This window comes from Melozone crissalis, unplaced genomic scaffold (genome assembly GCF_028551555.1).
Source record: "Melozone crissalis strain CALT ecotype California unplaced genomic scaffold, PUWL_Pcris_2 ptg000042l_1, whole genome shotgun sequence".
In the NCBI taxonomy this organism is placed as follows: domain Eukaryota; kingdom Metazoa; phylum Chordata; class Aves; order Passeriformes; family Passerellidae; genus Melozone; species Melozone crissalis.
This window is the reverse complement of record NW_026535820.1, coordinates 2746608-2767422: the sequence shown is the minus strand read 5'-3', so window position 1 is coordinate 2767422 and position 20815 is coordinate 2746608. Positions and strand designations below refer to the sequence as shown.

Below are 20815 nucleotides of genomic sequence, written 5' to 3'. Positions count from 1 at the left end.
TAGTGCCTCCTGAAAGAACAAATGATGTGTTGACAATCTCCTCCATCATCTTAATGCACTGCAATGCAATTAGAAGAGAAAATCAGGTAGTGGATGGATAAATTGCAACTCAAAGCTCTAATTTATTAATATTAATGTATTTGCTATTATTAGTGTATCCTGAACATGTAACATCTGTGGACTCTCAAAGAATTGTATGGAAGCACCAATCAAACCATTGGATCCAGAGTGCTAGTTGGGATATAAATATGTAGTCTGATTTAGACCTGACATGAGGACCTTACATAATCACATTTCTGTAATATCAGGTTGTTTGACATTAAAGAAAATGATCTGCCATTCGGCCTTGTACTTCTCTGTGACAGCTCATCTCCTCAGAAGTTTCCAGGGAAGGCTAAATAAGCAGTGAAAGACAGTATCTTTGGCAAAAGCAGTAACAGCCCTTAGCAACCAATTGTAAACATGAGCAGTAAAGTGCAGACATGACCAACAACAACATCCTAAATGAGAGATGTTTCAACCTGCAATGGAAATGGAAAGGTTTTTGTACACTGAGCAGGTATGCATCAGGATTGTTTGTAGGGATCATATAGCCACACTTGTCACAAGCACCAACAGCAGAGCTGCTGGTAAGGAAAGAGAGAATCAGAGCTGATCTGAAATAAAGTTTGGTGGGGATCTTGATTCAGCACTGAGTGGGCTACAAAACCGTGTTCAGTGCTGTCTTGAGACCCCAGTGCAGGCTGAGGGGATGCTACAATCCCAGTGCTCAGATACAGACTTGTGAAGAGGTGCTACTCAGAAAGACCACTTGAGCCCTAAATTCCATGAGACTTGAGGTAAAATTACTCTGAATGCTCTCAAGAGCATGTAGCTTTTTGTAAAGCAGTCTGCATCACCTGTAGTGTGTCTAGAGCCCACCCACGTGGCTTTACCTTGCATAAGAGCCTCAGTAAGTGATTACAAGTGCTACTGGGGTATTAGAAAACTCAGATAAGCCAAAACTGCCAGGCTTGTGTGACTGCAAGACTTTAAAAACATTTTATCAGTTATACTTTCCCTCTTTTTCTGTCTTTTGTCACCTTACCTATTTCTGTCTGGGTTTTCTTATCCAAGGCTCCTAGGGAATATATAGAGTCTCAGAGTCTGCTGCTCCTTGGTGAAGTTCAGCTCATCCATCTAAAAGACACCTCTGTGCTCAAGATGGTGAGAACAGCGAGTTAGCAGACAGACTGATTTAGTCAATCTGAAAAGTTGGTCTATAAAAGGCCTCATCTTTTTTGAGGTTTTTCCTGCAGATCTCCAAGACTTTGTGCAGCCAAAGTTTAAATTTTCCCATACCAGAAATAAATAACCGGTGAGATCTGTTATGAAGTAGAAATAATCATCATTTCAGACCTGTTAGCCATAGACCCAAGAGCTGATTTTGCAGGGCTTACTCTTAAAGCAAGGATTTACTCTTATACCTTACTTTTCATAGACCAGCCCTTCTATAGCTGTTAACAGAGCAGTCAAAGCAACAGGTGGGATTTGTCTTAGTTCATGGAAAGACTCAGCTCTCCAGTAACAGCTCTGCCCATGACTGTAGTCTGGCAAGAGCCAGGCATTGCTCACAGAGAAGCTGTGTCACAGGGGACACAGGCTAAGGTCCATCTTTGTCCCCTCAGACCACGGTGCTCTGAGTGGTGTCACCCACTGGAGCCCCTGAGGACTTGTGCCAAGCGCTGTCACCAGAATTTGGATAATCAAGGCTCAGATATTTCTCTCCTGTGCACACATGCATGTGTTCTTGCATATAGATATGAATCTGAGACATACAAAGGATGCTCAGGAATTCTTCGACATGTTTCCTGACACTTCCCGCGTTCAGCTTGCCAATCCTTAACTATATGAGATGTGACTTCTCTAGAGGTGGGAAATGGAAATAACTAACAACTCATTTGAGCAGGATGCTTTTATGCAGAGTTTTAGCTATCACCTCAGCTATCTTTTTAAAAACTGAAATTAAGGGGAAATTCTAGTAAAAGATCCCGCAGCACACCATTAAGAAACTAAAGATCCTTATATTTTGAAACAAAGAGCAGACATTTGAGAGCTAAGATGTGGCAGCAGAGAGATTACAGCAAAACAGACACTGAAAGAAGAATCATACAAACAAATAAGTTAGCAAAAATGTGTTTACTCAGTAAAAATATATTGGTTTGTCACAACCAACTTCTTTCATCTTTTCTTGGCTAACTTGCTGGATCTCGTTTGTAGGCTTTAAGAATCAGATGCTGGGGTGAGCACAGGCTTTCTAAAGTTTTTTTTAAATCACAGAGTACCTCCAGTTCTCCAGCTAGAAGGGATCATAAGGATCTTTGAGTTCAACTCCCTGCTCCTCACAGGATTATCTAAAACTGAAAACTAAACCATATGACTAAAAACATTGACCAGATGCTCCTTGAACTCTGAAAGGCTTGGAGTCATGACCCCTTCCCTGGGGAGTCTGTTCCAGTGCCCAACCATCCTCTGGGTGAAGAAATTTTTCCTATTGTCTAGTCTGAATTTCCCCTGACATTACACCTACAGAACCTAAAGCTATTTTCCCCAGAAAGTGTTACATACCTGCATTAAACGCAGCCTGAAATTCTTAAGCCATAAGTCAGTTTTAATAGCTAAACTAGTAAGTGCAACAGTTGTTTCCTGAGATCTTTCTTGATTTCGGTGAGCGTTTCTGCACATGAAGAAATCCAGCACATTGATCTTAGACTCTTCAGACCTGAAAATAAATACTTTGAATGGAATAACCCATTTAATAATTTCTTTAATGCTTAATAATTTTTCAATCTCTTCTTTTAAATCCAGAGTTTGCTTGAACTTTTAAAAGGATAATTAAATATCACTACATCTAGAACCAGATTTTGTTTTAAAATGTTGAAAACACTTCCAGCAAATTGTGAAAAACTCTTCCATTTGTTTTCAAAGCAAGGAAATTAATTAATCAAATCTTTTATTGAAAACAATTTGACAAATTTTGACAAAAAGACACCTTCTGACAAAAATGGTAGAAGTTTGTCCCTTAAAAGCCAGAAGAAAGCAAAATAGTTCACTTTTCCTGGGGTCCTTATGATACAACCTCTTCTTAGGTACCGCATATTTTTTCCTCACTGCTTTAAATGCAGGACATGCTCCAGCAGTGAAGCGTGCTTATGTACTGTAACTTCTCCATCTTCTTTGGCAAAATTTGTGTGGCAAAGATTGGGAGAGATGTTTATGACTAAGGCATGCAAGAGTGGCTGGGATGTGAATCCCTTTGGAAGAGAGATCTTGCACATGGGGTCCGTGGAAGGGGCTGGCACTGCTCAGCACAGCAACCTCTGTGTGTGCAGTTACACTGCCCTGCGCTCCGAGGCAGATGGCTGGGAACAAACCACTTACTAGGAGCAGGCCTTGAAGCATGTGGGCTCTCCAGCCATCCTTGCAAATGACTTGGGAGAGTCCTAACTGTGCCATGGCAGGCGATGTTCCGGCAACGTGACAGCGCAGATAACTGGGTTCCTCAGCCTGAGGGTTTAATCTGGTTGTGTAGGCATGCCCATCAAAAGGGCTGAAAATGTTAGGGACTCTGTAAAAAGCAGCTATCTCAATCTGAGCAGCCAAAATTGTTGGGTACCTCAGGCATCTATGACCTTCATTTCTACATTATAAAGCAATGGTAGTAATGGCCTCCTACTGAGGGGGAGACTGGGATACCCTGGAAGTGCTTGGGTAGGAGAGGGACAGCTCCCTGAGGGGAATTCAGCACTTTGTGTGTAATGCAGGCCTTGCAGCAGGAAAAGCTGAATAACATCAGAGGCCAAATACTGAATGAGAAAGATGAAAAGAAATGGTAAATAATTGCCCGTTCATGTAAAGACGAAGGGATTGATGTGAGAGTCACACCATTAAAAGCTGCATGTCTGTGGTGCGGGGGAGGGAACTTAACCTTCCTTCTGGTTTTCCCTAGCTTCTCGAGTTGTACTCTTTGAAGTTTTCATTTTTATTTAATGCAAAGAATTGACTTTGATTTGAAGAGTTTTATGTAATATTACAGGTATTTTGCTACAAAGTAATTTTATTATTGCACAGGAAGAATGCAGGGTTTATCTAGATTTGCTCTTATATATGGGGGTAGAATTTGTCTTTTTCTCTACCAATTTTCTCTACCAATTTTTCCTAATGTCTGCTCAGAATTTCCCCTGGCATTACACCTACAAAACCTAAAGCTAATTTTCCCGGAAAGTGTTACATACCTGCATTAAACACAGCCTGAAATTTTTAAGCCTTTAGTCAGTTGTAACAGCTAAACTGGTAAAAGCAACAATTGTTTCCCTAGATCTTCCTTGATTTTGATGAGCATTTTTGCATATGAAGAAATCTAGCACATTGATCTTAGACTCTTCAGACCTGCTGGCTTCTTCTATCACCAGGCTGGCTTTGCCTGCCTCCCAAGTGACAGTTACATTTATTACTAGCCCATGGTGGACAAGGTGTGTGGTGGAATTGCACACAGCCTGAAGGATAAGGCAATGAGCCAAGATGAAAAGTGTTTTAAGTCTTCTTATGAAAAAAAAAAAATCTTCTGAGTTAGTTACAGTAGCTGAAATCCAGAAACATAATTTAATAAATTGTAAAGGTAACCTCACTTGTAAAATTTTGTTATAATGAAAGATCTGGTGATTTTGTATTAAATTGATTATGTGACTTGTCAAGTTAGAAATGTTATATAGTAACATAAGGGCAATTTCCTTTTTCGACAAGGTGACCCACTTAGTTGATGGGGGAAGGCAGTGGGTGTAATCTTTTTTAGATTTCAGTAAGGCTTTTGGTACCATCTCTCACAGGATCCTTCTGGATAAATGTCCAGCCCACAGCTGGATAAACACATCATGGGATGGGTGAGCAGCTGGCTCATGAGTCAGGCACAAAGGGTTACAGTAAATGGGTGACATCGGACGGGCCTGTCACTCATGGGGTTCTGCAGGGCTCCATCCTCAGCCCTGTGCTCTTCAACGTCTTCATAAATTACCTGGATGTAGGACTGGGAGGGATATTACATTCACTGAGAATACTAAACTGGGAGGAGCTGTCGACTCCCTTGAAGGCAGGGAGGCCCTGCAGAGAGACCTGGATAAATTGGAGAGATGAGCAAACACCAACCCCATGAAGTGTAACAAGGACTAATGTTCAGTTTCTGCACCTGGGATGGGACAACCCTGGATGGATGTGCAGACAGGGAAATGAGAGGCTGGAGAGCAATGCTGTGGAAAGAGAATCCGGTGGTCCTGGTTGTTGGCAAGTTGAATCTGAGCCAGCAGTGCCCTGTCAGCCAGGAGGGCCAACCCTGCCCTGGGGGCATCAGGCACAGCATGGCCAGCTGGGCAGGGGAGGGGATTGTCCTGCTCTGCTCTGCACTGGGGCAGCCTCACCTCGAGTGCTGGGGGCGGTTTTGGGTGCCACAATATAATCATATAAAACTATTGCAGAGTGCCCAGAGGAGGGCTGTGAAGATGGTAAAGGGACCCTATGACTGTGAAAGTAGAGGCTGTTGGTTGTGTTGTTGTTAAAGGCACAGTTAAAACCAGGCTTTTTAGACAAGGTTTGGGGAAAAGCTGTACAGGAAGAAATTTTAAAAAAATTATCATCAGAGAACTAAAGAAGGTATGAAGAATGAAAGAAGGTGGGAAGAAAAGCACTTATGAAGGAAACTAAAATAATTCATTTATTTATTTTTAAGTTATACATCCTCCTTCTTCAATGCATATTTCAGTGATGAGCTCTGTAAAAAAGGCATAAAATCAGCCTCATGGTTCAAGATTCTTCACTTGGGACAATGTGCTTTTTTAATCTTTTCAGAATACTTCATTTTTTGAATGGTGGTTCATCCCTTGGTACATGCATATGTACATAGCACATTCTCAACACTAAACTTAATGATGTTTCACTGCTGACTTCAGTATGACCACCAGGATTTTGAAAGTTTTTTAGAAAAGCCACATATTCTCAAGTAGGAAAATGCAACCAATAATTCTACTGAAAAATCAAAAAATGTTTTATCAGCTTTAGACCAGTCATGGTGACACTAGAGTATTTGCATTGTTTAAAAAATATGCCTGGTAACTACACTGCAGAAAAGTTAAAACAACGCAGAGTCTTGTTAATCCTTTGTTTCTGCAATCAGAAAAAATAAATAAGGATATGGTTAACTTAAGATTAATCAGATGAGATGCTTGATCTTTATTGTGTTTTTCGTTGATATTGCTAATATTAAGGTACACATTTTCATTTCATTTCATTTCATTTTAAAAACAGAAAAATAAATCCCTGAGATACAATAGTGAATAAACTTGTGAACCTCTCTAGGAAATGCCTGAAGACTTGACTGATTTCATGAAGAATAACAAAACCTCTTTATGAATTTCTTAAATTCTTTTGTTTTCTAAAGTAAGACAACCTTTAAAGGAGAAATATCATTGTGCATTGAAATCTAGAAAGATTTTTTTAAAAATAGAGTTTGCAAACATTTTCTGTGTAGAGAAATATCCTCTCATAACTGTTTACTCTTTGTGTAGCTGTCTGTATGTCAGAAGACTGATAAATGCATCACAGATCACTAGGAAATGCTTAAGTGAGGAGATCTTGCAAGGATTGGAGTCCCTCACTTCTCAGAAGCCTCACCATCATCCCCCTGCATATAAGGCAATGAGGAGGAGGGTAAAACCAGAGAAAAAAATCAGCCTAAGGTCAAGAGGGAAAAAACCAAAACACACACAAAAGAAAGGGATATATATTATGCAAACCTACTGATGTTAGGGCTTTGATTTTTGATAGGACATTTATCTTTGAAAGTGAAGTTATCAGATAATCATTTTTGTCAATGAAGGTAAATGTTACAGGCTTAAACCCTTATGTAGTTAGGCATAGAAGTGCTCTGGGTTGCACTGGGAGATGAGGAGGGATCCTCACAATGCAGTGCTGGAGGCAGTGGATGGGAAGATGCAAAATATTTGGATCCTTAGAGTTTTGAAGTTCAGCTTGACAGTGAAATTGGTAACTAAAATTGTGGTGTTCTGGGATGTTGCCATGATTTAGCAATTTTGGGATTATGCACAAAACAAAACAAAGACGTAAATCTTTAGATGTAAGTATTTTCCTCATAAGTAATTTTCCTCTTTTCCGATGTTTTTGGAAATTACAGTCATACCTGAGCTGCAGTTGACTGCACCTCATTCTATCTATTGGTGGAGGAACTTTTAAAGTTTAGCTGTAATGAAGTTTAGCAATTTTGATTTTATACCAGCAACATAGTCAATACCATCATGGGCATGTCAGAGGACACACTGGAATTATTCTTTGTTTTTCCTGATACTTCTAGTAAAGGGTTATTCTAAATCCTCACTGCTCTGGTGTGGATCTGGTCTGTGTGACCTTCTAATTCGCTTACAGATTTCTGCCTTTTCTTATGATGAGTTTGTACCTATTTGTTCTTGTGCCAACTGGTACTTCAGTACAAACAGTTCAAACCCCTCCCAGGTGTTCACTCCTGCTGTATTTGTAAGCAGAAATCCCTCCCAGCACAACTTTCATGCTTTGCTCTGCAAAGATGATCAAATTCTTGTACACTTCAAATTCTTTTATTTGCTGGACTTATTTCACTTCAAGCAAAACAAAACAAGCAAATAAAAAAACCAAACAAACAAACAAACAACCAGATTGTTGAATTGTTGATTTGCTGAGAACAGGAGGAGGAGATGTCAATTCTGGGAATTACTGAGGACTTTCCGAGTTTGAAACAGAAGCCTTGTCTAAGCATTCTTTGGGCCATGATACTATTGCTAGGTGAATATTTAAGCACTGTGTCTGACAGCTGGCAGCAGTAGAGCTGGTGGGTGGGTTTCCTTCCTGATTGATTCTGGTGTTCTGCACTTAGTGACAAGCAGGTGCACCTCAGAGTTCTCTGAAGCACTGGGCACAGTGAGGGAGGATGCACTTGTGGGTTATTGAAACTGAGGTCACTGATTGCTGTCATGCACTCATGTCTGCAGCAATGTAACAGGTGAACAGTGGGGCAGGGAAAGAGCCTTGCAGAGGTTCCAGAAAACTGCATGCACAGCCCTTGCCTGTATAACATGTATTACTGGTCAGCTGGCCACAAAGACTTAGGATTCTTTTCACTCATTTGTAGAGAAATAAGTGCTGGGTGGTGGTAAAAAAATCCGACTTCTCAGGATGGCATTTGAATTGTTTGGTAAATAACATTTACCCATGAAATAATACAGATTGATTTGAATTGGAACAAGGAGGGAAGCAGCTTGGTGTGGAGATTTCGATATACTGTGATTGTTTTATTCCGTTGCAGTCTCCCAAATTTGAATTTCTCAATAAAAAGTAGACTAGCCTGTGTCTTTACTTATAGATATCCCTATAATCTTTCCACTTGAACACCTCACACATTGAAAGATAAGTAATCAGATTAAGCTAACACAGCTGCATCAGAAACTGATTCTTAAAAAAAACCAAGTCATTCTTACAAATTGTAGCAGTTGATTTTCACAAATACAGGAATTCCAGTGAGTTTTTCCTTTGCTTAAGCATAGTGCTCTTAGCTGTTCCAGCTATTCCAGTGCTTCTGGATATTACCACAAAGAGTATCACTATAAAGAGGGTAAATTGCAATCATTAAATTTTCATCTGCATGTGAAAGTATGGAAAAAGAGAGAAAGAGATATTGGGGGATGCATTGTACCTGGCAATATTTTAATTTTTTGTCTTTTTTAGATTCAGGAATGGAGGTGTCTGTCTGAAGAGGATTCTGCCCAAATATTCCTAGTCTCCAAGCTCATTTTCCTACAGACTCTGGTGTTACAACTTCATCTTTTTCAGAATGGCTGAGAAAGCTCCACCAGGGATCACCAAAAAGTCTTCAAGGTCCACCCTTTCTCTGCCTCCGGAGCCAGTGGAGATCATCAGGAGCAAAGCCTGTTCGCGGAGAGTTAAAATAAATGTTGGTGGACTCAACCATGAAGTGCTGTGGAGGACTTTGGACAGACTTCCAAGGACACGATTGGGAAAGCTCAGAGACTGCAATACCCATGAATCTCTGCTAGAAGTATGTGATGACTATAATCTGAATGAAAATGAGTATTTTTTTGATCGACACCCAGGGGCTTTCACTTCCATTTTGAATTTCTACAGGACAGGGAAACTACATATGATGGAAGAAATGTGTGCTCTCTCTTTTGGCCAGGAGCTTGATTACTGGGGGATTGATGAAATATATTTAGAATCTTGCTGCCAGGCAAGATACCATCAAAAGAAAGAGCAAATGAATGAGGAACTGAGGAGAGAGGCAGAGACATTGCGAGAGAGAGAAGGGGAAGAGTTTGATAATACCTGCTGCCCAGAGAAAAGGAAGAAGCTTTGGGACTTGCTTGAGAAACCCAACTCATCTGTTGCAGCAAAGGTAGGATAAACAATAGGCTTAATACAAAGATGGTAGAAAATGGTTTCATGACCCATGCATCTGACTTGTAGGAATCAACAACATCTGTTAAAATATTTAGAGAAAAGAAGAATCTAAAAATCTACATATCATTTAGTGAAAACACCCAGATCTGTCCTAAACCCACTGAAATCAGCAGACGGAATCCTGTTTAGTTCAGTTGTTTTTAGGCAACTACTGTACTACTGTACTGTACTTTGCTTTTGCTGTATGTGATGAGAAACTTCTGTGTGATTCTTAATAGACTCCATATGAAACACTTCAATGAAAATGCAGACAGAGTACATTATCTACTTGTTTGTTAGAAAAGTATTTGCTTATGACAAACATCCACTTCAGTGTTGCTTGTCCCATTACAGGCCCTGCATATGTGGTGTGTCAGTGTTTGGTGGGTTGTGCTGGATAAGCTATCAAAGAACCATCAGCTGGTCTGGCATGGTTTTATTTTGGCATGTTTTCTCTTATACTCCATTTTTGCAAGCAAGAATTAGAGTGTTTTGTATAAAAATACTAAAATATTAATGCATATGTATATTTTTATGCATGCATATTTATGTGTATACAGGTATATGTATATAAACAAGTATGTGTTCTATACATGTACACACACAAATATAGATGTGTAAAGTTTATATATATTTAGTCAGAAGTGAGAACGAATTCAGATGGATCCTGGGTCCAGTTCTGCAGTCTCCAAACAGGGAAGTTGGCTGAAGTTTCACTGATACAACGGAAAAGTTTACCCTGGTTGTGGAAATGGGACTGCACACACAGATATTGGTACTGGTATTTAAAACAAAGATTTTCTTGCATCTTGAGGAACTTAGTTGTTCTGTTTGTGGTGTGAAGCACTAATTAATGTGAGGTAAATTTTGGAAGCTCATCTCCAGTTGGAATGATTCTAAAGTGTTTGATGTTTAGGTGTTCATGTTAAGCTTAACTGTGGCTTTATTCTCTTCTGTTGTTGTTTGTTATTGGATGCATTGCTCTTGGACCAAGGTAAGTATTAAATATGATGTTTCAATGGACAAAAATATGAGAATTCTGGCAAAAATTTTTCTTCCAATAGTAACTCTTACTATTGAGGTACAAAACATGGGGGTTTTTTTAAATTTTCATTTTTCATTGTGAGCTGCCTAACTTTTTAAGCAAGGAACTCTATTAAAAAAAATGTTGTGGCAGAATTTAAGGTTCGTAAGTGGAATAAAAGCTTATAGGAGAAAAATGAATGTATTCAGAATATTTTAGAAAACTACATGAATAAATTTATTCAGAATATTTTAGAAAACTACATGAATACATTTTCTGCTTCCAAGATACATATTCTGGGCCATATGTTCCTCTCCAGGAGAAAGAGCAGAGGGGAAGCAGATGGGCGTAAGTTTTGCCAGAAAGGGTTCAGGGAGGCCGTGTTACGCACCGTGATCCCCTGGTGCAAGATAACATCCATCAGCTCCTGTAGCTCTTCTGTGACACAGCTCCTGCACTGCCTGCAGGGCTCAGGGCCCAGCTTCTCAGTCCTGCACACCTTGAAACGTCACCAGTGTGTTCCATGAGGGACCTCTCCTCCTGGATGCGGGCAGGAGGAAATCCTGTCTGAGCCACGCTGCTGAACACGCTGCGCGCGACCTGCGGGATCACCTGGCCACGGACAGCGCCCCAGAGACATCCAGCAGGCAGATCTGTGTGTGAAATGTTTCCTCTTCCATATACAGAAACCAAGGCAGTTGTCTCTAAGGCTTGAGACATATGCTTAATTAGTGTTTTCCTAAGACTGGGTAGGAGTCAACACAGCAAGATGAAGCAGATGAATAAAACAAAAGTAATATACTGATTTTTGCATTCTTTGCCTGTGACTTGCTTTCATTCATTTGCATGTTGAATAAATGCAGAAATATAGGATGGTTAAACTTGCATGAGTGCCTGCCATTCATCAAACTGTTCTTATGACTTACACAGTGCCCCATCATGCATTTGCTAAAAGAAGTTAGGCTGACCCTCAGCTTTTAAGAAAATCCCCCTTTGGTCACTCCGAGCAGATTTCTCCTCAGATTTTGCAGATAGATGTGGCTGTTTCTTCAATTTCCCCAGATGTCTAAATAATTATTTTTTAACTTTTTATTTCCTTTTCCCTTCATGCTCTAATTTGATTCAATGTTATAGTTCTTTCTTGCTACGGGGAGTTTCACATTGCACTTGTACACATGTAATGATTTTCATTATTTCAATTGCCTCTTGTCTAAGTTAATGCCATTTGATGTGGTTTCTGTGGTTCTGGTAGTTAGAAGTCACCATAATTCATGCAGTCAGTTTCTCTATCTAGTCACCTTCAGTCTGTAAATACATATATGAGCCAAAATCATTGTCAGATATTCCCATGGCAGCTCAGACAGCTATAGAAACTTGGCTGAATGACATAAAGGAGAGCAAAGCCCATCACAACACATTTTACCTTAGTAAAATAAAACAAGATATGGTGGAATCAGTTGAATGCATTTTGAAACAGACTGCGTTAGGATCACTGGCAAGATTTTGTCTGAAGTGTTTAGATAACATCTCTTTTAGATTTTTCATTTTTGTGTTTGGTCAAATAAGTTTCTAGTTTGTCCTGAGACAAGAAGCACAAACATCTTATTTCCTCTGTAGGAATAGAAAGGATGGTGGGATTTTGACAGTAGCAAGTTGGGAAGCAAGTGAGGAAATACTACCATAAGCCTCAAATTCAAATATTAGCTGCCTTTTGAAGAAATTAAACCAAATGGATGTGCATAAATATCCTATAGGTTCTTGTTCAGCCATTTAAATCCTGTGTGGCATCCAAGCAGTTGACAGGAACAGCTTGCTTTTTAATCCCTTTCACATCAAAGATTAGAAATGTGAGATAAATACTCGGATGTGGTTTTGATATGTGACTGTGTCTTGCCACTTCTTGATTCTGCTAAGAACCCTTCTAGGTCTGATCCAAAGCTTACTGAATTAAGAGGGAGTCCTGCTTTGGATTAGGCATCTCAGGACAAATCCTGCTCCTTTCGAGGTCAGTGAAGGTTTGCCACTGACTTCACTTACAGCAAGGTGAGACAGAGCAAGGTGACAGTGAATGAGCAGTATGCATTTTACAGGATATGCCACAATAAATAAGAGAAAGCAAGAAGAATGTGTGGCAAGAAATTAAAACTATGTTTAGCTAGTAAAAAAAGGAATATTATAGGTCAAGTACTGTTGCACAGTACAGACACAATTAACTTTTTGATTTTTTTCTATTTAGTAAATGCATATGTGCACCTCATCTCAGTCACTAATTACCGTATTAGAGGCACAGCTATTCTTGCTTTGTCCTCATCCCAGGAGTTCAGTAAACAGTTGTGAATTCAGTAGACATTTCAGCTGAGGAAAACAGGATTTGCCTCCATTTTCCAGTGCTCTCATTCATAAGCTTTTTAAGTAGGATTAAGATAAAGATGTGCAGAAGTCCAGCCATTTCAGACTTGTACAGTGCTATGGAATGAGAAGCAGTGCTGGAATTTATGAAGGACAGGAATTTTGCATATTTTAAATCCCAGAGAAGTCCCAAAGCCTGATCTGAAAACCCCAGAGTTTTGTATGTGTCTGGCATTCTTTGGTCCAGAATAACATCTGAGTTTTTAGACCAGGCATTTATTTATACTTATTGTGTAACCAGTAGTTTGTGAAAACTGTCCTTAAAAAAAATATTTTACTTATGCTATCAGCCATCATTTAGTCTTTTATTTGCAGCTGCTGGACCTATAACAGTCTCCTTAGTGCAGCAGCAGCTCTGACCAACCTGTCAGTAGTGTAAAAGTCCTCAACAGATACCAGAATGAGCACTGACTTCAGCCAGATGTGAACTTTGTGCAGCTGGATTGCATCAGTGTTTATGGTCTGCGCCTCGTGGAACTGGCATTTTAGGAGAGCACCTACCTGAGCCAATGTCAGGTGTGTCTGAGGACATTGTTTTGTGCAGTGCTCCCAAAATCAGAGCCTTACTTTGGAATGAGTATGAATCAAATGAACCCACACATTTAGTATGTCTTTCAAAGTGTTAATGCACGAGCTCTTCCTTTCATTCTTGCTTAGTGGCTCCAACAGCCTGATTATTTTCTCTGGTTTTTAACACTGATGAAGCTCTTTTGGGCTAAATCTTAAGCATCTAGTCAAGATGTTTTACTGTAAACATAGAGTGAATGAAACAAGAAAGAAGTGGAATATCCAGGAGTAACAAAGATCCTATGTCTGCCTAAAGATATCTGATAGTGACTTATCACCTTTCATCTACAAGAATATTTTAATTACCTTAAAGTAACATTATCAATAAATATAACTCAGATTTTCCAATTTGTGTTTTATATTCCATGTTGCCCCTTTGAATACAACTAGGATGTTATTGATTGTGATTGATTCTACACTTCTTTCTTATGCAAGTTATTTTTTCTCATATGAATATTTGCATCAAACTCAATGTGACTACTAAATGATCAAGTATAAAAGGTAGTACAAAATAATTTAAAAAATTACTATTCAGTCACATTCTGTCCTTGAATTTTTGCATAACCCCTGTTGATGTACATACATAGAAGGGGAAAACATTGGCCTTTGTGTTTCTGCAGTATGGGGTTTGCTTTATTTAAACTGAAACCTGATAGGGTTGAAAGTGTTCTCTGTTAATTCTGTTTGTTTCACTGCATGGCTGATTTTCCCTTATTTTATTGATTTCTGTTTTTCTTTGGGTTAGTTTTCAGAGGATTTTTTATTTTGGTTTGTGTTACAAATTGTAACATGAGTATTACTTCTTTGTAAAAAGCACACTAATTCATCAGCTAACCTAGTGGATTGTGGATTACAGAAGGTATAATTATCCCAAGCCTGACTGGAAATTGTGAAGACTTTGTGTGCAGTATTGAGTAACTAATCCCTTTTGTGAACAAAAATTCCTTTGGGGTGGGAAAAAAAAAAGCAGGAGAGCACAAGAGGAGATTTAGGCCACCAATATTTTTTTAGCTACAAGTGCATTTTGGTTGGGCTTGCCACAGTGACTTGCCAAGAGAAGCAAGACACCTATTTTACATTAGGGGCCTGATTCTTACTTTCCACAGTCTTATGTATAATTCACACTTACTCTCATGCCTGTTCCTTATAAAGCAGCTTAAAAGTGGTCTTGGAGTGAGTGGAAATTAGCAGAGTCACTATGCATGACCAGAACAGAGCAGAGTATCATACAGGACACTTCATTTTTCCTTTGCAAGTCCTCAGAAATTGGATTGTCACAGTGTTCATTCAGGGGTAAACCCTAATTAATGGTATGCTACTGGTTCCTTTTGGGTTGAAGGTAAACCATATACACTCAAAGTACTTTAGAAAAACTTAGCTTATTGGTATGTTATGATATACCTCAGGGCAGGATATTAATTGGAGAAAAGTGTTCTTTTCTGGCTGGTATGTGGCTTGAACTTCTGTCTGACCTCTGGTTTAAACTTATTTTTTGGAGCAATCCTGTCACAAACTTTTATTCAAATGGACTACCAGGAATAATATAATTTGCATTGTCACTCCCAATACTTCATAGAAATTTGACTGCTGAAAATAAGTTACAGTAAAGCACAGAGAATGGTCACTGGTAATAAATAGGTGTCTTCATTTCACAATTGTTTCTTCCAAGGAGACTCATTACCACACTTTGCTTTTAAGGTGAAGTTATTTCTTGTGCCAAATGATAAAGTCAGTCAATGTGACTGTAAGACAAGGAGATTATATTGGATCCTAGTCATTCATATTTAATAACTCAAGTGTTTTAATGTCTTGAAAGATAAGGGAATTTATTGCTTTTTCAATAGATATTATATCAAGGAACAAAGAAGACTGACAGTAGTTAATTGATTTTGTTTGAAGAACTTACATATGCTCACTGCTGAGCTGGTCATTAAAAGATTATTTGCCTTCTATTTAGTTCTTGTATGAAGTATCATGTAACCCATGATTCAGCATTTTTGGTCAGTTTAAGGTGTCATGGGAATACAGCTACCATCTGATCTGTCTTGCTTCAGAGGTGTTCAGTACCTCAGTTACATACAGGTTCCCTTCAGCCCTGAGATTTTATCAGTGGTGTGCAAACTTATTAAAAAACTTACCCAAAACTGCTATTGGAATGAGTGAAATGTCCTTTGAACCCCATTGCTTATTATTGGCACTTAATTCTCAGTAAAACAGATGCTGAAATTGTGGAAGCAGTGCCAAGGGTAAAGATGCAGTGACTCATTTTATAACAGTCCATCACTGGCATCAAGCACTGGCACCAGGGAATATCCCCATTCCCTGTATGAACAAAGGGATGAGAGCTGTACTTCTGTAGCTGTGATAAGGGGCTTCCCTGACTCTGGTTTTATGGATACATTAAGGAAAAGCAAAGGGGATTTATGATAAGTCTTGTTAAAGGAGGAAGAAAAAGGCAAGAATAATTATTTTAAAAATTGGAGAAATCAATTTTTCGTATTTGGTAATATCTAACTGGTAATGTTTTGCAAAACAAAGTTTTACAGTAATGAAGAGAATATGCCTGCACTTGTGACGCCATTCACAGAATCACACAGTAGCTCTTGCACAGAGAAACCTACTAGAATTTAGGATATATGAAATTACAGTGATTTACCAGCAGGTACCATCTGCATGAGAGCAGCTATCCTTTGCCATAATGGATAGAAAGCATTTATTCCAATTCACCCCAGCACCTTGCATCCCTAATTTAGGAGAGCAAATTAACTTAATTTAACTTAGAAGAGTAATTTAACTACAACAACAGCTTCTTTTACCACAGATCATATTCCTGTTTTTATGCTGTTACTATCTCTTGAGTGTAGAGTAGCATCAATGGTATATGTCTTTTAAAATATGTCCTGCAGTATTTCTGGTTAGGAGGGTGATGCTTTGGGCATTACATGCCCCTCACAAAATCAGAGGCATCTCATGAGCTGGATTTTCAGCTGTGACTTGTCACTTAAGCTGGGTAATGCCTGAGGGGGCAGACCAGGCTGTTGTGCCTTTCCCTTCACCCAGGGGCAGATCATATGTCCTAAAAATGTTGCATTTCCGTTCCATGTTTTTATAAGCAGCTGCCAGTGTATTGTCTTCTCTCATGTAAGATATTTGGAAGGAATCAGATGTCAGGGAGATACAGTAATGAATTAAATGATGAAACATTATCCAGGCAAAATCTATGGGACACAAAGGGCTGCATCTTATTGTCTGGATAAACAGGCTCTGTCTGGCTTTTGCAGAGCTGAGAGGCAAAACAAATCCATATGATCCCCTGCAAACTGGCCTTTGTTTGGCTCTCCGATTTTGTTGCAAGATGCAGAACAACAAAAAGTCGCTCCCAAGTGACTGGGAAGCCAAACAGACTGTTGCATGTTATTTATTTCAGAAAAAAACCCATGGTATTTAGCATGACATATGGCAGACTCATGAGTTTTCTATTTGATGAAGATATGTGAATATTTGACACATAGCACTGAAAACCAGGTCCTTTGAGGGAATATTGAAAACAAGCAAGTGGCACTGGCACAGCTGTTTCAAAATGACTTTGAGATTAAAACAGGATCCCAGTACAGTCCTTATGTGAAGCCTCCACAGTCTGCTCTTAATATGCCTTGGTCGTTCTCTTTTTGGGAAAGCATGAAAAAAGGCCAGGATTTCAGGTGGGATGAGTGAATTTGATTTACACTGGGTGGGACTCAGAAAACAGTTCTACATTTTAAGTAATTTCATAAGCATGCAGTATCCTTTCCACATGAGTGTTACAGCATTATAGGTGAGCCCATACCTGTACTCACATACCATACCTGAGACAGCTCTTCTGGTGTTTTTGAGCAGCCATGGGAGGGGGAAAATTATCTTTGAAAAACATGCTTACTCTGGCACTGTAACCATTAATTCTAAATATTACCAACTAGCCTTTATTTCCAAAATAAATGTTTGGATTTATTGGAGTTTATCTTACACATACACTATATATAAGTGTATACAACACTGACAGCTGAGCCATTAAAAAAAAATTGCTCACAATATTGCACATCAAGAAGATATATGAGATGGCTGAAGCTATCAGAGCAGTAGTTTTCTTTCAGTATTTAAGTGCCTACAAACTGCCTGAATCATATTTGCTGAATTTTCAGATCATCATGTAGCTACTTGTAATAAATATTCATACAGGATTTCTTCTAAAATGCAGGGAAAGACAGGAGCCATGGGATGCAAACCTGCAATCTGAGGAAGCTTTTATCTGAATGAAAAGGTGAACTCCTGAGTTTAGTCTTACCTGACCTCTGATGCTCAAGTTCATTCCTCACTGAGAATCTTTTATGCCTCATGCTTGTGGAAATGATGTTGTGCTCCACTAAGCTTCTGCCTAAAAACTGGTGCTTCACCAAACTAATGAAAAATCTTCTGGGGTTTTCTAAGATATTCTGTCCTCGTCTCTAAAAGATAAGAATGGAAAGTCCAAAAAGAGCTGTTCTTCACAAAAAAGCTCATAAAGGGGGAGCTTTCCTTTCCAAGGCAGCAATGAGCCTCACTGCAGGATTCTGGGGCACATTTGTTAGCCAGAGTTCACTGTCTTCAATCATCCATCATTTAGTCCCTCTTGATGCAACCACAAGGGTCAGACATTGCTAAAAGCTCCAGTACACGAGCACAGTTCCAGCACAGGGCGGAGCTGTCCCAGGGACAAGCGAGTGGCAGTGACAGTTTCAGGTACCACTGGCCCCTTGCAGAATGCCCCATTGCAAGGGATTGCTGCTGGCTGGCATGCTTTGGGACAGTTAAGCTTGCTGTGATTTCATGTATTCCTGGGGATGGTATTTTTGGCTAACTCCTGAGATGGTTCAATTTTTCCTACTCCTTCAGTCAGTTGGATTTCTGTGACAGACAGAAATGACATCAAGCTTTGTTGTTACAAACTCACGTTCACACAGTGTTTCCCAAGCACTATAGCCTCCTTTTGGACTGCTTACTGAAGGATCCTTGGATGACCTGTCTGTTCTGTTTTACTGAAGTATCCACCAGTGTGTTTGACTTTGGGGGAGGTTTTTCTGGAGAACAATGGGTATCGCTAAAATAAAGTAGGTAAGGCTGTTCTTTTGAAGACTGATAAATGTGTTACAGGCTTATTCTGAGAAAAATTGGAAACTCATTTCCATTTCTGTTACTTTCACAAAGCTTTTGTATTTTCATCTGTCATCTTTTAAAAATATTAATATAAATTCTTTTGTGGAGTTAAATACTATTTGAAAAAAACTGTTCCAAAAGTATCTTGGCCTGTGGTCTATACATGTATGCATACAGTTTCATTTTGTGAGATGATAGCACAGAAAAATTTGGTTAGTGCCCCTGAATTCAGTTGTAACACTAACATTGACTTAAAAATTCTTTAGGCTATGGCTACCTGCATTTAGCACAAAAGGCAAAATGTGTAATATGAAAAGAGTACATAGGATGAGGCCAGTCCTGTTTCAGTGAACTCTATAGAGTTTTTTTAGAATTGAAGCAGGATGGACACATTACTCAGGTCAATAATTCTGTGAACTTGATACTAATTTATTGTAATCTGCATTTTAGATTGATATATTCTCCTGCCGGATAGTGAGGTTGGTGTTCATGGATTACATATGACAAACTTACTCAAAATACTGTAGGTGCTCCAGTAATAGTGAAATGGTGAATAATTCCTCTTAGCTTTTCAGTGCTTCTTCAGTCTGTTGAATTTAGGAGGAATCAACACAGTTTGCTACGTACGTATATGTGTAGTTTTGGATTAAATAAGTAAGTTGAAGAGGAGGTCTTTTAATTAGAGTAGCTAGAGATGAGAGCTCTTGGACTGAAAAATAATTTGCTTGATGAGTGTATTATAGAGGGAGTAGATGAAGGCTAGATGTGCTCTTTAGGAAGCATTCTTAGTACGTGTCAACACAGAATGGTGGGACAAGTCTTATTACAATATTGTGTAACTGATGTTAGTAATGTCGGTATGAAGAATAAGCTCTTCTGAAATACTCCTCTTTTCTGAAAGCAAATTAATTTCCTTTGATGATGATGAGATGCTTTGATGATGAGAGCTGCTATGTCTGACTCACAGGTGTCCCCTCTCAGTCTGATTTCTGTTGTTAATTGAAAACAAATTTTTTCGTTTAGGCGGGTATGAAATTGAAGGGAAAAACCTAATCTTAGAAATATCCATTATTGCACTGAATCTCTGATAACATGTCTGAAGCATTTCAGCAGTAATGATTCAGATTAACGTAACTTCAGCATTTCTAACTCCAGCATCAGTTTCCTCTCTAAATGGGTTTAGTAACAAAACCCAGCCCTTACCTAAACCCATGTTCCTGAGAAGGAGGCTGTGTGTGACAGAGGTGGTTAAGTGAGTGCGGTTATTGGGAGGGTTTTTTTGCTTTCATGGAGGCATCCCCCCCCCAGGGCCTTACTGGAAGGCAGGTGGCAGCTGGAAAGGGCACAGGGCAGGCACAGATGTCTCCTCCTTGTGAAGCCAAGCTGAAAGCCAGCATGGGAGCAGCAGGAGAACCTGGGTTCCTGTAAGCAGGAGCACAACTGCAAAGCTCTGTGATGCCTTTGCCCCCTCCATTTTTAAAATGGAAGATGGGAAGAAAACCTTCAAAACCTCTGAACCTTTTCTCATATTCCAATTGTGTGAAAAGAAATATTATCCCTTGGGAACTAGGCTGAACTCAAGAGTGTTCCTGAGAGGAGGAGCAGCTTGGACATGTGCCATCATGGATCCTTGTGGCACATCAGTTTGCTGCAGGAGCACACATGGCAATCCTTCCTTATTCCATTCATGTGATGATGGATGGAGGAACAGTTCTTCAGTGCTGTGCCATAGACAAACAGCACCTCTGGACACAGAAATGGTACTGAACCTGCCTAGAGTTGACATAAGTAAAATGCAAAAGAGGAACAGAGATTTTCAATTGGATTTCCCCTTTTTCCTTTCCCATCGGTCCAAAACTAAATTTTTCTTTTCTCTATTGCAAATTCATGAAGGAGTCAATCAGAAGTCAAGCCAATCTTTCTTTTTTTCTTTAGGTCTAAACCAAAGAATCTCACAACATTTTTACATATTTTCTAATTTTTTTTTTTAATATCACCATAACTATTGCTTTAAAACATCTTTGGAAGGAAACCTCCCCTCCAGAGAGATGTTCACCTAAGTCACCTGAGATCTCTGTGTTTATAGAAGAAAGGCAACCAACCATTGACTGATGTGCA

The 20815-nt window shown here is 39.3% G+C and overlaps 1 protein-coding gene across 2 annotated transcripts in view; it reads left to right on the top strand.

The window, feature by feature from the left end:
• The window catches only part of KCNB2 (potassium voltage-gated channel subfamily B member 2), a 182561-nt gene that overhangs the window by 8525 nt on the left and 153221 nt on the right, over nt 1-20815 (top strand). For both annotated transcript variants that reach the window (XM_054285310.1, XM_054285309.1), the window contains one exon: nt 8800-9484. In XM_054285310.1, the coding sequence (XP_054141285.1) occupies nt 8906-9484 (579 nt within the window). In that variant the 5' untranslated portion in view covers nt 8800-8905. The remainder of the gene's footprint in view (nt 1-8799; nt 9485-20815) is intronic.